Raw genomic sequence first — 18,870 nt, 5'->3', positions numbered from 1 at the left:
AAAACCCTCGGTTTTTGGGGACTGCAGACGTCAAATAACACAACAAAGAACCAAGTACTAAGAACCACAAATGCAATGGAACCATGCAACAACTAAGCAACCACAACCAAGGACTCTGGGAGCGACCCACAAATACTTAACTCAAAGATCAATGGCGTCACCAGGAAGGCCCGTCAATCGTCTCGCTGTACCAAGGTCTACGCCAGGCGCCAAAACAGGTCTACAGTCAGGGCAGCAGTCCGTCGCAGCCGTCAGGAGGCGGGAATCTTCGCGGGAAAAGTCGTCGGGCCACTTGTTTTCGACAACAGGATCGATGAAGCGGGGTGCACCTTCCCTCGGAGATTTCACACGAAGTTCCTCACGATCGTCGGGCTTGGACCGGTACCACTGATGCAGCCCCACGTTGGGCGCCAACTGAAGGACTGGGTTATTTAAGACCCAGCGGTGCCAGGGGACAACACCTGAAACCTTCGTGGGTAACCTGTTCCGGCGTACAAATGACAGAGACACGGGACACTTCCTTCGGCGTCAAAGATTCGAGGTTTATTTACTGCAGGGAACACAGAAGTCACGAGAAGTACACAATAGGTATGTTTTCGGGATCTGCTTCAATTTGCTACTGTGGATCGCTCCTTTTTATACACATTTCTCTCATAGGTTAACATGGTACACAAAGGTTTACAACTTGGTTCCCATAATTATCCCCGAGAGGGGTCGCTTTGATGCATTCAAGGTCCGGAACATAAGTACAGAAACATTCGTGGTTCCCAACTGTAAAAACCCATCTTCCCACCATTAGTACATTCCAATCGGCAGTAAACAGATCGAAACAGGAACAAGAACAGGTGCAGAGGAAGGCAGAAACAGTGGGGAGATCGGAAAGGGTGTAAAAGGGGTGGTATCGGGAAACATGAGCTACAGGCATCAAAGAGACGTGCCTAATGAGATGCACGGCTGAGACAATAAACCGGCACGGCAAGATGAGCCTCGAGCGAGGACATCTGCCTTACAGTATCATCCCCCTCATCATAAAGACACTTTCAAAGGAAACGTGTCTTCCGCAAGAGTCTTGGGAATCCCAGGGTCGCGAAGCGGACAGAGTCCGTTCGCTGGCTACCTGAGGGCAAGAGACAAAATGGATGCCATATCTAAGATGGAACCCGTGGGTACAGATGTATAAACCCACAAAACAGACGAACGGTTTAGGTTAGCACAGCGAAACTGCGCACACCCACTAAACTCGTCATTTGCGGTTCGTAGATACCAGACTCGACCATATTCGTGCGAGTCGAAAACACCACTTACAATCGTCACGGAACCTCAATAGGGAAGCCTAGATGTACTGCCAGCCCATACTTCAGCCTAGAATTCACTACTACTTGGACAAGTAGTTTGCGATGAATCATTTTTATTTTAGGACAGATCTTAGACTAAAAATATAAATGAGAATTTGCTGGTTTAACCACCGTTGTTTATTGAGGGAAAACAATTGCTGTAAAATAAACCCTAATGTTTGTGTTGTGGCTAGTGGTGTTATAGGCCCTAGGCTGGCCTAAAGTGAACCCCACTTCATAGACGAGTATCCCCAGGGTGCGTGCAGCATACGGAGAGCTGATAGCAGGACACATGTTATGAGGTCAAAGCGATTTCTATTGAAAGTCTGACTGACTTGTCATTCAGTGCAGTGACAAATACTATTAATCGCATAAATTTACTTCTGATAGGAGACATGGAGAATATACAGAACCGGCACGAGGTTTCTTTAAGCAACACAAAGATGCTCTTATGCACACATTGTTTCACCTGGGGCTAAGAGATGTACATGCACCTACACTTTTCACATTCTGATACAAGAAGCCACTAATGATCAATTATAATAAAACCAAGGATAATATACCACACACATCTGCTTCTCCCCACAATCTAACACTAGAAACAACGCATGCAACAGTGGCCTCCAGTGCACTCTTACATGGATGGATAGTAGAGACCCTGCAAGTGCATCCTCAGACATTAGTTTCAACACATATTAATATGAGGGTAGTATAGTACAAAAATGCATCCCTTAACCACTTATAATGCAGACTGTGTGAAAAGCCAAGTATAAGGCTCAGTCCTTATGGCGGTAACAAATGCAGACAAGGCAGTACCAAGGAGTGACTAACAAGCCTATTTACGAATCAGAAGCCAACATTTAAGAAGGACAATGACACAAGCAATGACTAATTGGGCGGGGCTTCCGCTGCATACTGTATTACAGCATGCCACGCAGAGCGAGTAGTGCATGCGTGCTGCTGCTAGGCTTGACCTAAAAAAGTCGCTTCTTTAGGACTTTGTGTGCTTTCTACATCGAGTTCCTAGTCAATATTGAATATACAAAGGTACCTGTTTATACTGCACATTTAAAAATAAAATGGTTTTTCTAAGTTAAATCTTTTTGAGTTACAAAAAACGTTGCCAAATATTGCTAAACAGATTTTAAATGTATGACAATATGGGTCACACAAATCCATGTTGGCAGTTTTGGACGTTCAAACCTTAAGTGGAGGTAGCGAGACTAAATAATTTAAATTCTACATTCAAGTGTCAGGATGGCTGAAATTTCACAGGAATGTTTTTTTGTCAAATGGTGTAAATTGGTTGAACAGTTTCCGAGAAAGTCTTTCAAAGAGACAACTTTTGCACATTTACCTAATGTGTGAAAGTTATCACAAGTCAAACTTTAATCAGTCATGCTACTAAAGCTACAGCTTTTCCTGGCGACACTGAAGGTGAATGCTCTAGAAAGAACACATCATTTCATAATGCAGAACTTAACTGTGCCTTTGCGCAAAATGATGTGTGCATTTTTAAACAAATGCTGTTTGTTGCAGGGATCACCAAATACGTTCGAAGGTGATACTATAGGGCCTCCTTATTGGCCCTGGATTCTGGATATTAGGAATTCATTGGTTAGAAGGGACTTTGTATATAAGTTAACTTTTCACATGTGCGCAGAAGCAGACACTACTAACTACTGAATGTATGGGCCCATATTATCCTAGTAGCAGTGTTCAAAAGAATAGATTTCACTGTTCAAGGCCACCTTTGATTAAATACTCTGGCTGTCATTTGTTCCAATTTTATATTGTTGCTTTTATATTTTACTCAAGATGTGATATGCTGAGGATGACGTCATCACACTGCCCATCACTGAATTGTGCCACAGTTATATATTTGTGAAAGACACACATGTTCCTATGGGACACCTATCGGGCTCACTGAAGTTAAGGATTCACAAATATTAGATCCTCTAAGTTCACGCTGGAACTCACTTCTTTGAAAAATATTAATCACATCACTAGGTTTAAAGGGTCTCTTCTTCTCATGGACGAAAACAGGTGCTTTGAATGCCTGAAGTCCACCTCTTTCTCTGGTTATCCTGCACAAGTGATTGGGTTAGTTTTTTATAGGCAAATCGTTCCACAAGTAGATTGCAGTTTGGCGAATGTGTTCATTAACTTTTAGTAGTTGCAAAATTCCCACACTGGACCTCTGCAGAAAGGGGCATTTTTACTTTTATTGTTGAAACAGCTGATGAAAGTTTTCTTTTAAATACAGTGCATTGTGCAACTAAGTGCATTTGAAGGTGACACCAGGAAAACCACAGCTGATGATGTCAGTGAATTGCTCTGATCTCAGATGAGTTTTTCTCATGCACTAGAGGTTTAGGTGTAGGGGTGTGTTGTCTACTTTTTGCTGAGATTTTTTTTTCCCACTGCAAGATGATCTTCACTGCTTAGAAAGGAAATGTGCACTAGAATCAGATTCATACATACCGTGAAACGTTTGCAGTATTGCTCTCTTCATGTTTACCTATTTTGAAGATTTTGCAGACAAGATGAAATTGTACAGCACAACAAACAAACTGTTTTCAAAGATGTAGCTGAGTTTCAGTGTAAAAGAAGGATTATGTGTGACAAAATTGGTCAGAAAAGATGAAAAAAAGAACATTGGGAGGATGTGGGAGGTCAGTGCTGAAAGATGCCTAGTGGAAATCGGGGGGTAGATCAAACTCTGAGCGCTCAGAGTTGGAAGTTTACATACACCCAGGGCTTTAAGTGGGCCGGGTCTCACTGGAGCTGAGCACCGGCAGTTTTTTAAAGGGGGTCTCTAAATGGGTCTCTATCGGGCTCTGTTTTTTGCCACAGGCGGTCTGTTTTTTTCCGGACTGCAGTGACAGCAGGCACATCGATGTGCGCGTGCTCACACTGCTCACTTCTCACTAGTGGAGAAGTTATGGCATGACGTCATGCCAGGTGAATGTTGTAGGGGGAAGGGAATTCCTTTAAAGAGAGTCGTTTTCTCTCTGGATTTTCCTGCTCTTTTTTTGGAACTCAGGAGCAGCAACATTGTCTAGTGTCACCAGGGCTGTAAAAGTAGAAGCTTTTTCAATACTATATAGAAGCTATAGCTGCTGCTTATTTATCTTATGCATCTAACAACTATTGACAAAGCCAATAGATGTTACTCGTTTTTATCATATATCTGGATGCAATGACAGAAACAGCAAAATACAAGTCAGGCTGCACACTATGCTAAGCACAGATTTTTAGCTTACTTTTTTTAAGCCACGCCCTTAATTAAATTGGCCACGCCCCTTTGAGCGACCCCCTCCCAGTTTGTTCATCCCACTTCAAGCCCTGTATACACCCAGATCAATACCAGTTTAGACAAAGCAGGCATGCAATGGGAGTGGATGTGCATTGAATCCTCTCCCATGTGGTCTGCTGACCTTCACTAATGTTGCTAGTTTCAAGGTCTATGACAGGTTAGAAACGATTAAAAGAAAAACTCAAACAGAGGAACTTGCTGGGGTAAAAAACATAAAGAAGACTCTTAGTGGGACAAGTGCATCATGCACCAATGGATTTTCACCAATTTCTTCAGTAAATATCTGTTATACCTGAATGTTAAGGCCTTTTGATACATTTCAGTTTTGGATTTACATAGATTGCTAGTGTTATGGAATTTCACGTGTATACATTTTGAGTATGGTATCGGTGAGACTGGGACTCCTGTATGCCTATCGCAAGGATTTGGTCATTGTCACCATAGCAGATCAACAGCGGGACCTTTCACCTGCATCTACTGTTGGTTCACCTCCACCCCTACACCGACCAACATCACAGCAACCAGCCGGTCCCCGATGCCATCACCCCTCCCCCTCCCACCCCCGGAACAACTCAGTTGCCTCCTGATTAGGCCTGGGTGGAGTTCACAGAGTATCCCTTTGCAGAATTCCACAGAGTTGCCAAAAAACTCCACAAAATTCCATACATTTGTATGAGCGGGCGGAGTGTACGCTGGGCCACCACTAATGAAGACCTTTTGGATGCTCAGAGTATTTGGGGGCCAAGAACCTCTATTGTTGCCTCAAGTAATTCCCCTCAGCGGGATTGCTGAGAGGTTGTCAAAGGCCCGTCCCCTTTCTCACTCACTCTGCAAAGGGGCCTCCTGAAACACTACTGGTTGGGGGATGAAGTTTCCTTGGCTGCTGAGGCTCGTTGGGGGCTAAGAACCCCTATTTTTGCCACTAGTAAGTCCCTTACTGTGGGATTGCTGGGACGTCTACGGAGGCCCACCCCCTTTCTCAGCCACTCCGCAAAGGGGCCTCCTGCAACGCTACTGGTTGGGGATGACGTCCTCTTGACTTCTGAGGGTTGTTCGGGACCAAGAACCTCTATTGTTGCCACAAGTAAGCCCCCCACTGCAGGGTTCCTGAGATGTCATCAGAGGCTCCTCCCCTATCAACCACTCTCAAAAGGGCCTCCTGGTGCACTGCTGGTTGCGGTATGAAGTCCCCTTGGCTGCTGAGGTTTGTTGGTGACCAAGATCCCCTATTGTTGCCAAAAGTAAGTCCCCCAGTGGGATTGCTGAGATGTCATCAGTGGCCCTGCCCCCTTGCTTAACAACTGGGAAAAGTATCCTCCTAGCTCACTACTGGTTGGGAGATATAGTCCCTTTCCTGCTGAGGTTAGTTGGGGGCCTAGAACCCCTTTTGTTGCCACAAGTAAGTCCCCCCACAGCAGGATTACTGCAACATCATGGGTGGCCCTGTCCCCTTTATCGACCACTCTTCATAGGAGCCTTCTGCCACACTACTAGTTTGGGGATGAAGTTTCCTTGGCTGCTGTGGGTCATTGGGGGCCAAGACTCCCTAATTTTTGTTGCTAGTGAGTCGGCCACAGAGGGATTGCTGAGACATCGTCGGAGGCCCATCCACTTTCTCAACCACCCTGCAATGGGCCCTCCTGGTGCATTACTGGTTGAGGGAAGAAGTCACTGTGGCTACTCAGGCTCTGTGGGGGTCCAGAACCCCCATTGTTGCCACAAGTAAGTCCCCCACTTCGGGATTGCTGAGACTAGGGGAGAGTGGGCTGCTAATTTCTGCTCCCACGGCATGTTGGCAGAGTTTTTGCTGAACTCTGCCTTCCAAGCAGAGTGTGGATTGGTAAAACTCCACAGTCTCCACCTGCGGAGCAGAGTTTACCGACCACCCCCACTCCTGATCAGCAGCAGATTGCTCTGCACATATGCCACTGAAGTCTGGGACACCATCTCCACCCTTGCCCCAACTTGAAGTTCATCACTGAGACCTGGCTCACCCCTGCATTGGCCCCAGACATCACCCTGGCAGCACCTAGCAGTACAAGATGAAACTCTGCAACCACACCGACAGACATGAAAGTGGCATTGCTATCGTACACAAGGAACTAATCACCTGCACCATCAGGGATGACAATACCATGCCGATTATGGAACACATGAATTCCAACTACACATCGACCACAAACCCACCATCAACAGCACCCTCGCATACAGACCACCAGCACCAAGAGCTGGCCTAAGTGACACCATTGCAGAATTCATCACCCTGCTCACCACCAAATCCGGCCATTACATCTTCATGGGAGGCCTCTACTTCCGCCTGATGACTCCACTGACACCAACTCCACTGACCAACCTGAAAAGATTGGACATCAGCCTCAAGCAGGTGGTCACCGACCCCACACACAAAGCAGGACACATGCTGGACCCCAATGTTGTGTCCAACAACAGAATCAGATACAGCCACACCTTGGAACTCAACTGGTCAGACCACTTCGTACATTTTAACTGTACCAGATTGCTCGTCCCCACCCCCTACAGCCACATCGCCCTCTGCCCCAGCTGGACCACGGTCACTCAGCAATAATGGGCCGACAACCTCAGCACCACACAGCCCAACATCACCACCAACCTGGACCAGACAGTAGAGCGCTTCAACGCCTGGATCACCAGTGCCGCCAACCAAATCAGCCAAAATGCACAGACATACCAAACGAGCCTGGTGGAACAGTCAGGAACTCAACATGTTGAAGCACAAGTGCAAACAACAGGAAAGAAGGTGGAGCACCAGCAGGAGACACACCGGACCAAACTACCTACAAATCAGCCTTCAACGAATACCACGGTCAGCTCAAAGCTGCAAAAAAGGAGGCCCTGACTTACCAGATCAAGACCAGTGCCATCCAAGCGAAGGAACTCTTCACCATCATCAGTGAGTTCACCTGCCTGTCAGCCACTGAAAACTCGATCCCCTCCTCAGAGGAACTCTACAACGCCTTCGCTGACCACTTCCATTACAAAATAACAGCCATTTATAGAAAGTTCAATCCCCAACTCTCCTCCCTCTTCAGCAACCCATCAACCACCCCGCTGACCACGCTCACCAAACACAACCCCTTTTATCAACTCCAGCAACTGAGGAGCCCTCTCCGACAGGGGCCCCCACCGATTCTTCTACCTCAGAAGAGACGAGATCTACCACCAGCTCACCACCATCCTCAACACGTCCATAACCACAGCCACCTTTCCCAATAAATGAAACATGCGAAGGTCAGACCTCTCCTCAGGAAACCTTCGGCAGATCCCAGCGAGCTTCAGAACCACAGTCCCATCTCCCTGCTCCCGTTCCCTGCCAAAGTCCTAATAAAAGCTATCAACCTCCAACTCACCAGGCACCTGGAGAGAAACAACCATCTGGACCCTTCCCATTCAGGTTTTAGAGCCAACCACAGTAGTTGACCCCTGCTACAGGCGACATTCACACCCTACTCGACAGAGGAGCATCAGCAGCCCCGATCCTCCTGGACCTCTCCACAGATTTTGATAATGTCTCCCACCACACACCACACACGCCTCAATTGACTACACCAGATTTGAATCACAGATGACATGCTTAGATGGATGGAATGCTTTCTCTGGGGATGTACCCAGAGAGTCCGCCTCCCTCCCTTAACCTCCCAACCCAAACACACCATCTGCAGCATACCCCAAGCTTCATCCCTCATCCCAGCCATCTTCAACATCTACATGATCGTCAGATAGCACAACATCATCATCATCTCCTACAGCGATGATAACCAACTCATCCTCTCGCTCTCCGTGAACCCCCCAAAAAAACTGAATAGAAAACACTGAGTGCCAAGAGCATCATGGGCTAGTGAATTATTCAAGTGGCACTGGTTTGTAACAGTAGCTAAATTCCCTACCCAACTTTATGGATGGACCATAACAGCCCTGTCCAAGTATGCCAACTAATCTAGCTTTTACACAGAAAATCATCTTTTTTTCCTATTCAGTTCAGTCATTTTTGAACTTTTTTAATATATGTTTTTCGCACGTTGTGTCATGAGACAACACTGTAGCCATCCAATATTTACAGCACAAGGATCTCTCCTCCTCTCCTTCCACTACAAAAGCTGGGATACTGCCTTTCCAAGCTGAGTCTGGAATGTACACCTATAACACATTGATATTACTAAAGGTACTTACTAACAATTTGTTGTGGCTTTCCTTGTGAAGGCTTAGTCAGCTGGAACGTGCATAGATTTTGACAACCTGTTTGCATCAAAGAATAAAAAATGTAAACCACATTTTCTTCGATTTTTTTCACCTGTACCTCATACTGAGTATTTTATATATTTATTGTATGAAATATGTTTCATCACATCCTTGTGCTCGTTGTTCAATGACTAATTGGATTATAATCTGTTGTTAGTTTGACTGCGTCTGTGGATTTACGTGTTGTGATATGTTTTTATTGAATTTACGCCGTCCTTTAACCCCAGCAATAGGTATTTAAGGGTACTGAATCATATTTTTTGTATTATTTGTATCAATCAATAAACCAGTTGTTTCATATATCCATGTCGGCTTGGCCCATATATATCTGTCTATTTTGAGTTTTTCATTTATTTAGTTGCCACGGGTTTTTATTGTTCAATTGTTCAATTTTAAACTGATACCTGCAGCACAACAGCTAGAAACCATCAAGGGTGATAACCCGTGCTTACAAGTCCGACTTGCTTGATTGACATTAGGCACTATATTGGATTTGAAGTATGCAGTATGAGTAGAGGTTGGCCTGAGGTAGAGGGATGGGAGGTGACGTGTCGAACGGGGAAAGGGAGGCATAGAATGAGAGATAGCAATGATGAGGAGGAAAAGTATCTTAATAACATTGGAAGTATTTCCATTCACTGTTATGTGTTCACCTCAGTTTGATCCTTTCGCTCATGAAGAAACGTCTTCTTCAATACACCAAGAAATGTGCACATAATAAAGTAAAGAATAAAAATGTAATTATACAAAAATAAAATGGTGTCAAAAAATGTCAAGGAACGTCATTTCCTTGTATACTACACGGAGCGTTGGGATGAATGTATTTGGGAGCGGAAAATCTTTGAAAAGATGTCTTTCTGAAACCTGTATTTTAAACTACTAACTAAAAATGGAATTAGGGTAAAAATGGTTTAAATAAAGTCTTGCAGACTGAAGATAAGTGCTCAAGTTATGCTTTTATTAAGTATCGCCGTTTTTTTGTTAACAATCGTGAGAAATGTATTTTCTACATACACTATGCTAATAGGGCAAAAGAGGGGTAACCTAGATTCGAAGCTGGTCCATTACCTGTTTAGCTAACGCCTTAAAAATGACTGAATAGATAGCCTCCAGTCTTAAATAGCTCCCAAATCATCAATTTAGTATTTAGGAGACCCATTTCAAATATATTGTACTGTACACTGCGCTGCTGCAGCGGGTTGATAACTTAATTCTCAGGAACCCAAATCCAGTAGTTTTATAATTGTACCACAGAATTGATTTTCTTTCTGCATAGTAGATGTAATTAATTTTGCAGCCAAGATGTTTTCTTTCTGCTTTTTTTCTTTAGAATAAATTGGCGCCAACCTGTATTTCTTGCCTCTTTGTGAAGGCAGCAAAAATTGATGGACGGAAATACGGAATTAATGTTAATCACTGTCAGTTACCGTAAGAGCAACCCATTCCATTGTTAGCTTGCCTGTACCATCACAGACGGAGCTATGAAACTAATCCACGTGCTCAAAAGGCCCCCCTCCAAGGTGGTGGATCTTGTCTTGGTTTCCACTGCTTCTTCCATTAGGCTGCAGATGCCTCCGTGAATTTGCACTTAGGGCATGATTGCGATTTTGTCGGAAAAGGCTCCTCCGACTGTCGGCCTGAGAGATTACGATGTTGGATTTCGACAGTCTTTCGGTGCTGGCCTTTACGACACAGAAAGGCTGTTGGAAGTCGACTTTGAGGGCCCCCTTGCAGGGCCCCGAAGGGTGCACAGCCCCCAATTGGAGGCCGATGTGGCACCTATGGTGCCCCCCGTTGATCCTTCATCCCATGGCAGGGACCTAAAGGTGCCTGCCATGATGTGCAGGGATGTACAGGGATGTACTGCATCTCCTATTTTACAATGGGAGCATGTATTCTGGCCGGAATACATGCTCGCATTGTAAAGTGTAGTCATGCACCTGAACGGTGTTCGATTGCATCCGAATCAGTGGGTCGGGACCGCCAAAAGGGTGTCGATCGGTCCCTTGACCTAGACGATGTCGGGCAGAGGAAATTCCGCCCAACATCGTAATGAAGCCCTTAGTGTTGGTGATACTGCACATGGGGCCTTCAACCCAAGTGTGTTGTGTGTCTGGATGTCATAGTTGTAAGCTTCCATTCTTTGGACCGGAGATAAACTAATGTTTTTTTGTGCTGTCAGCTTTTTCCTTATGGATTTATTATGTCTTATGCCATGCTGTTATTTATCACCAGTGCAATTTCACCACCAACAATAGCGTTCCATAGCTACCAGCAGCAATTTATTACCGCTTATGGTAGCTACTATCCTGTTTCCCCAAATGCTGTAATTTTCTAGAAAATTATGTTCTATTCTGTTATGTTATGTTCTCATGGTAATGTTCCTAGTTCTACCTGATAAACCTTTGAATCCAGTCTTAGAGAGATTTCATCAAAAATGATAGTTGCTGTTGTGTTACTCTTATGAACAAAGACTCTATGTTGTTAGCAATTACCGCTTTAATTTGACCTACAAACCTTTTGCAAGCTTTAGCTTTGAAGAACTGTAAGGGATTTTGCCTAAAGGCAAACATTAAGGATTTTAGGTATGCAAATCTGATGTATGATCTGCTGGCTTCCTGCAGTTAATTGATCACAACAGATGTGTGCTAATTCTTTTCTTCCCTTGCAGGGTGGCAAGTTGATCAGTACGGGTTGAACATCTATTCACCAAATGAATACGCTCTTCGAGGTAAGCAATTTTCACATATGAATGCAAGTCACTGTGAAATTCTAATCTTAGCAACGATCCAGCGTTTCTCTGCCTCTTTGACTTGAATTTTTGGCCCCAGGATATTTCCAGGTCCATGTCTTGACGCAATGTGTAACAAACAAAGGACCTGATTTCAATTTCTCAGACTACTAAAACCCGACAATTTCTTTAGCAGGGGATAAATCAAGAGTTGCCAGCTTTGATATATAGGAAGCATACATTTTACCGTGGAGACATTTCTCTACCCGTGCTTTGGGTATTGTCTTCCCTCTCCCAACGCACTTATTTCAAAATGTGTCTCTTTGGCTACCAACAATCTGCAAATGTCAGAGCTCTGTGTATGTTCCCAAAAGTTTGATATAGCTAGCTATCTCTTTTTCCTACCCATTTCTTTGATTGTTACTTCTAAGTTACTACATTTTAACAAATGGAAGAGACTGCCAGATATGCTCAAGAATGTCAACTGGAGGTAGTCAAGGTTAGCATCAGCTACCACTGACTTGCCTGCCTTGGCACTGCCATTCTTACTCCTGGACTTAAAGCAAGAGAGGAGAACAGAAAGCAAGCAGGGCTCTGAGACAGAATTATTGCTTTTTGCTTTTTCTTCTACTCATTGCCCTGATCCCTCATCAGCAAAGTGGCGTAGGGTGAGGCAAGGGGTTAAACAGCGATGTTATCTAGGTTCAAGGGTCATGTGATGTCACTTCTGCTATCCCTGGCATTTTTTTAAAGAACGTCCATGGCATGCTTTCCAACTAGTCTAAGTGTATGCCCACTGTGAATTCCTAATTCTGGGAATCAAATTTTCCATTTTAAGGGAAGAAATCTCATAATCATTGCACCAGGAGGTTGAAATCTACAGGCACAAGAAAGTCTGAGAGTTGACTGCATAGTCTCTTATCAATCCACAGGCAATGACGATTCATATATTGTAGGTACTGCACCTATGTTTAACCTTAGAAACTCCTGGGCCTAATTTACAATATTTTGCTGAAGAGCAATTCTGCAAGACTTCCTGCTGTGTGCCCTAAGGGCAGGGATGTGCCATATCTACCCGATACGGTGCATTCCTGTCCTCTTTCCCTGTGCTGATGCTCAATTTGCTGCCATGAGCCAACACAGGCACCCTTACACTACGGTGCAAGGTTGTCTGTGTTGTAGGGATGAATATTTTTGTGAAAGAGTGGACACCTTCTGGCACAAGAACAATAAATGGAGGCCATTTCATCCTCTATGTGTGCTGCTGAATGCGGCAAACATAGAGAAATAAACGAGAAGAAATAATGTTATTTCTCCTCGTTGTTTCTCCCCCTTGCCTCCCCTGGAGATGCGCAGGCTTTTGACACATTCTAAGGTTTACAACTTGTTGTATATCTGAGAATGTGTCAATTGCATGAGTGTTACGTGGGAACGTCCCCCGTAATGCTCATGTCACGCCTCTCCATCATAGTGTGAGGCAACGCGAGCACTGTGTTGCCTCACTCCATATCTACAAGGCCATGAAAAAATCACGCAGGATGGCTGTACCTGGCCTTGTAGATAGGGCTAAGCCCTGTGCACCACCAGAATATCACAAAAAGTGACGCTCTGGCGGTGCACTGGGCTTGCAAATGAGTAATCCCTTCCATCTAGGAGTTCACACAGAATAGCATCTCTTTCAGCTGATAACTGTTGGTTTAGAAGCAGCTCCCATACTTTCAAAGCTTTCTTGTTCACCAGTTAAGAAGACATGTTGAGGTGCAGATTAGGTTATCATTGCAAAATGAAAACATTTTAGCACGTCTGTCTTCCTTAGTGAACGTTTCTTATTTTCATCAGATCCTTTTCATCCTGCTAGACCCTCACTAAGACATTTGTTTATAGTGGAATGGCATTTGAACTAGAGTCACAGACTCAGAAGATGGTGTTTTAAGAGTATTTTTACATTGTCTTTTCACAGTTGCATAACAGTTTTAGACAATTGCGTGGCAATAGTAGGTTTTATTATGTTAACTTATGTCTTACGTTTTTTAAAAGTAACTCATTTCAGTAAAACGCAGTCAGGTGTGCAGTATTTTGTTAAGAATAACATAGACATATGCTAAAAGAAATAGGAATATGAAGACATTCACATTACCCCAACAAGCTGCCAACACAGACTTTTTTTTAAAGACTAGCCTCTTTCTCTGAGAATTATTTTAATGTTCAAATTACATGTATGAGACTTTGCCAAGATTTGTTTTACTTTGCCTAGGAATTTCTGACTTTTTTTAGAGAATGGTGGAATTTGGCACATGTATGGTATCTTTTCAAATGTATTGTTGATTCCTTATATGGGCAATGTTTCTAGGGACGGGTTTAATAAAATGCTCATGGTGTAATTAATTTAAAGCACTCTGCTCCCTTGGTCCTAATTCACAGTTTATAAAACAGAAAAAAGTATGCTGCTCATAAAAGTAAGTCTAATCCACGCCTGCTCTGTTCAGAAACATTCTGCATAGGTTCAAACCCTAATCAACACCAATGAGGTGTAAGTGCTCATATTTACATTGTTGTGGTTCGCAGAAACAGAGATTCTCCTAGAGAAACAAAGATATTTGTGTAACCATTAATTACAATTAAAATACAGTAGCAGTGCATATGTTGACTTCTTTTCTAAACAATCTTCACCTCTTTGCCCAAAAATCATTAAGTTGAAAAGTATTTGTGAAGAGACTACCAGAATGCTAAGACAAGGACCTCAAAACCTGGAATTGGAATATGGAAATTTGGACTTGGACACTGGAAGTTGGACAGTGTGGCAAGGGGGTGCAGAACAGAGATATAGAGACCCAAATTATGAGAAAATTATAAAAAATACTGGGAAACAGACTTTGAGAGTCACTAACTGGGACTTGAATCCTGACACATACAGGGGGACATAGACCCTCTCATTCAGTGGCACACCAGTAGCATCAGAAAACGCTCATCTGAAAAGTCTCTGCACCAAAATACCATGACAAGGGCAGACTCTGAATTTTACATATATCAGCTAACATGTTTCCATACCTTTTTGTATGATTTCATGTGAGAGTATTATGCAGAAGATAGTTATTGTAGGATGAAGCATAACTGGCACTTCAGCCACGTTATTGATTCTAGGTCTCTCAGTTTTCATTTATAGAGCAGATTGATGGAAACAATATTGATGGCAGAGCACCAGATATGTAAAAGTAAACGAGTCTCAATATTTTAACAATGATCTAAGAAGAATGCATCTCAAAGAGGTAGCAGATATTTTTGTAAACTCATTACATTAACAATATATGTAAGCTAGAATTATTTATATTTGTTTGTGAAAACAACAGGGTTTGAAATTTTTATGACAAATCTAATTATATAAAAATCATTTTATGAGTGCTTGAAGAACAATTGGCTTTATGTTTATTTATTTTTAAGTAGGTCTTTCTCTGTATATATACGTAGAGACAAGAAATGTTGTTGATAAAGTCATAAAAAGGGGTTATGTAGAAGATTTTCCGAAATTATAAAACCTTTTGCATACATTTTAGGTAGTTTCTCTAAAAGACGTGTAGAAAGTGGTTGAAAATCGAGCAAAATGTAGGCTTTCAAAGAAAACAATCTCCAATATGCAAGCTTTGTGGGAGATTTATCTTTCAAAAATGAAAGATGACCGGAGAGAACCGATTTTTGTGAGAAATTTCACTCACCGATAAAGTCTTGTGAAGTTGACAAGCTTCTCAACTTCAGAAAGGTGCAATGGATAATTAAAAATTCCAAATGTGTGCTGTTTTAATGGGTGTCAATAAACGTGTTTGGATTTGCCCTCAAGCTTCAGTTTATAGTTAAATTAGAACTGGAACATTAATAATTAAAACCTAGAAATCAACCGCTATTCAGAACCATGCCTTCTTTTAAACCTATCTAAATAAGCCATATTTATACAACATACCTTATGTGACCTTTTACAGCACACCGTGCAACTGTTGATGTTCGGTATGCGTGTGTCTCTGTTATAATGGGAAATCTGGCGCCTACCAATTTAGTCAGCTCTACATTAAATATAATAAAATATATTCTCACCAAAACCATTATTTCAAAAACATTATAGATTTTCGGCAGCCTTTCTTGAGTCAGTCTTGTTAGCAATTCTTCAGATACAAAGATGACGACGTCTTGTCAGTGAAATGCATTTTATCTCCAAGAATATATATGTTTAGAGTGTTGCACGAGGGTTCATATTTTTAGCAAGTGACAGTCATGTTGCCTTTTAAATATGGGCAAAGAGTCACACCGCATGCCAAGTATCCTACTGAGGTATTGAAAGGTGTTTAAAGGTTATCACTGTTATCACATTTTTAACTCTGAATAAAAAGCAGGCTTGGTATATTCAACAGGCAGTGGGAAGGTGTGGAGAAAATAAGTCCTTTTAGGAGGAAATGTGCTTTGAACAGATTATTTAAATTGTGTTGCAAATTTGTCCTGGGCTGTAAAAACAACCTTTTTTAAACTCAAACCAACATGTCTAAATATTCATCCATCACTTGTAAGACTCGTTTGACAGTTCTTCCTGATTTATCTTTTGACTTTGATTTATGTTTATTTTGGCTGAGTGCACACCGTCAGATATTCTAGAGATGCGCGTAGTGTTTTGGCATTCCATACAAATTTCAGTGCGATGTTTCTCTCTCTTTTTTGTAAACATCTTCTTCTTTGCCAGTGTAACTTTTATTTTTTGTTCTCGTTTTTTTTTAACCCACACAAGACTGCTGAGTCCCTTCGCCTAAGTAGTGCCATCTACTCCTCATTATAAAGACGTGTTGGATTCTACAGTAAAGCCCCCTGCAGGCTGCATGTAGGTTTGGACTCCTTTTGGGTCGAAGACCAGATTGAAACTGGAAAAACTCACTTCAGCACATAGTGGATGCAGGGTGTAACAGACAAAACAGGGACATATTAGACCCAGGACATGGCCTTTGTCGAGGCTGTAGGTTTGTGACATATTAGGTCATAATCAAAGAGAGAAATAGATATAGGTCTTTGTAAAGCCACAGGTAAATAAAGAAAGAAAGAGGACTCCGGACTGGGCTGATGCGAAGGCAATTTTACACCGACTTATCTTATCTGAATCTAAACTATCACTTTCGTTTATTTTCATTGTTGAAATTCTGACCATTGTCAGTGAATCATAATGCATATCATCTCAATGAAATTGCATAACTTGTGATGTTACACCACTTTACTAGCAGATCATATATAGGCATATAAAGATGCTTCTGTACCTGCAATTAGAAACCCCTAAGATGCAATTTTGGCATTTGGTAAAATCCAGATATAAAAAACACACTATAAGCATATCTTAAGATTCCATCATAACCAGTAATTATTTTTCGTGTCAAACCAGAATTCTGTTGAAATCTCATTATGGGTATTCAATCCATGGGTAAATGGTATACGAGAATATATTTTAACGATTACATTATTGATACATTAGAATATATTTTAACGATTACATTATTGATACATTATTATTATTATTCCATTTATACATTCTTATCTATGATTTATTTATTCAAAATACTTTAAAAATCTTAGTAAATCTTTTTAGTCACTGAGAATCCTAATATAAATAGAATACGTCCAATGGGGTGTTCTACACACCGATCAAAGACAACTGTGAACTGTTGAAAAGCACTCACACGCTTTGTGCTTGATATGTTGAAGAGTGTTGCACACACAGCATTTCCAGCATGTTAAATTACATGCTTTGTAAATGCAAAATACTCTGCGAGTTGTACTAAAGGACTAGTGCAAGTCAGAAATGGATTTAAAACTTGCAGTGCCCACAGTAATTTTGGCTCAGAAAGGTTACTGTACAAAATTAATATTACCGTCTGTAATAAAACTTTCTGCATGCTTCAAATAGCTAATCGATCCTGGGTGAAAATATGTCTCAATTTTGTTAACGCCTTTTGTTTATGTATTTATTTATCTTATCTCCACATGTGGATTTTCTGTTACAGAAAAAGTGTTTATGCATAATCTTTGAGGGTTCATTTGTTCGACACATATATATTTGTTATCAAATAACTTCTCAACACTTTTTAAGTCACTTAAAAAACAATGATAATTATAATGTGAGAAAATGATTTGCACCTATGAGGTTTGGCTTCTTAACTTGCTCCTGTGTTGTTCTTTTTTGAAGTCTTCTTTTTTTAAAGAAATGTTGCATCCTTATTAAGGGTGGGCGTAGCAGGCATAGTACGTGTATTTCCACTGAGTTTGAAAAAAGCTCAATGAAACTACACTACGCTACGCTTCCTCCCCCCACCCAAATTAATGATTTTTTTTTTTTTAAAAGGCACTTACCTGAGTAGCTGCCTTCTCCTCTGCCTAGCCGCTCTCTTTCCTGCTCCACGCCGTCCTTGTCGTCCTTCTCCTATGAAAAAACACTATGTTGCGCACGCACTACGTAGTGTTTTTTCATAGGAGAAGGACAGCAAGGACGGCGAGAAGCAGGAAGGAGAGCGGCCAGGCAGAGGAGGAGGCAGCCACGCAGGTTAGTGCCTACTTTTTAATGTTTTTATTCATTTGGGAGGGTGGAGGGGCTGGCTAACTCCGCTCCACCACGGAGCGGAGTTTTTTTGCCTAAACTCCGTGTTTGGATGGAGCTCGGAGCGGAGTGGGCAAAAATTTGCAAACTCCGTTGACGGAGCAGAGTTACCCGTCCGGGGATTATTCTTATATCTCAAGGCAAAAGTAATGGAACACCAGTGGTGTCACCAGTGATTGCAATAATGAAGTAATTTGTGATTCCATGTGTGTCTCTAATTGTGACTCAGAGCAGTGAAAATTAAAACCCATTTTTCACTACTTTGATGTCAACACTAGGAATCTGGTAGTTGGTTGCTCTGTCCATCTCTGCCTCACCTAGGTCCCCAAAGACCCAAAGGAAGTAGTGGAGGAGAAGGACAAATGCTGACCTGCTGTCCATCCCATTAGACCAGAGAGCTAAACTGAAGAAAGCAGAATTGCAGATAGGGAGCTGCAGTGACCACATTTTCATAACCCACTGCCAGTACGGTTACTCTTATTATGCAAAACTGCTGAAATTACATTATTACAACACCATGCATTATTACACGCCGTTCACAGTAATAATTCACCAGAAAAGGACCATCCCAGTATAAAACTACAGAGCACAAGTGGTT

At 42.2% G+C, this 18,870-nt stretch overlaps 1 protein-coding gene across 1 annotated transcript in view; it reads left to right on the top strand.

Annotated features, from left to right (window-relative positions):
• The window catches only part of LINGO1 (leucine rich repeat and Ig domain containing 1), a 922,926-nt gene that overhangs the window by 506,802 nt on the left and 397,254 nt on the right, over window positions 1-18,870 (top strand). The window contains exon 2 of the mRNA XM_086959297.1: window positions 11,600-11,659. Coding sequence (XP_086815423.1) covers window positions 11,642-11,659 — 18 coding nt within the window. The 5' untranslated portion in view covers window positions 11,600-11,641. The remainder of the gene's footprint in view (window positions 1-11,599; window positions 11,660-18,870) is intronic.

Source organism: Lissotriton vulgaris, chromosome 2_2 (genome assembly GCF_964263255.1).
Source record: "Lissotriton vulgaris chromosome 2_2, aLisVul1.2, whole genome shotgun sequence".
NCBI classification, from domain to species: Eukaryota; Metazoa; Chordata; class Amphibia; order Caudata; family Salamandridae; genus Lissotriton; species Lissotriton vulgaris.
The sequence above is the reverse complement of the archived record's forward strand: the minus strand, read 5'-3'. Positions and strand labels throughout refer to the sequence as shown.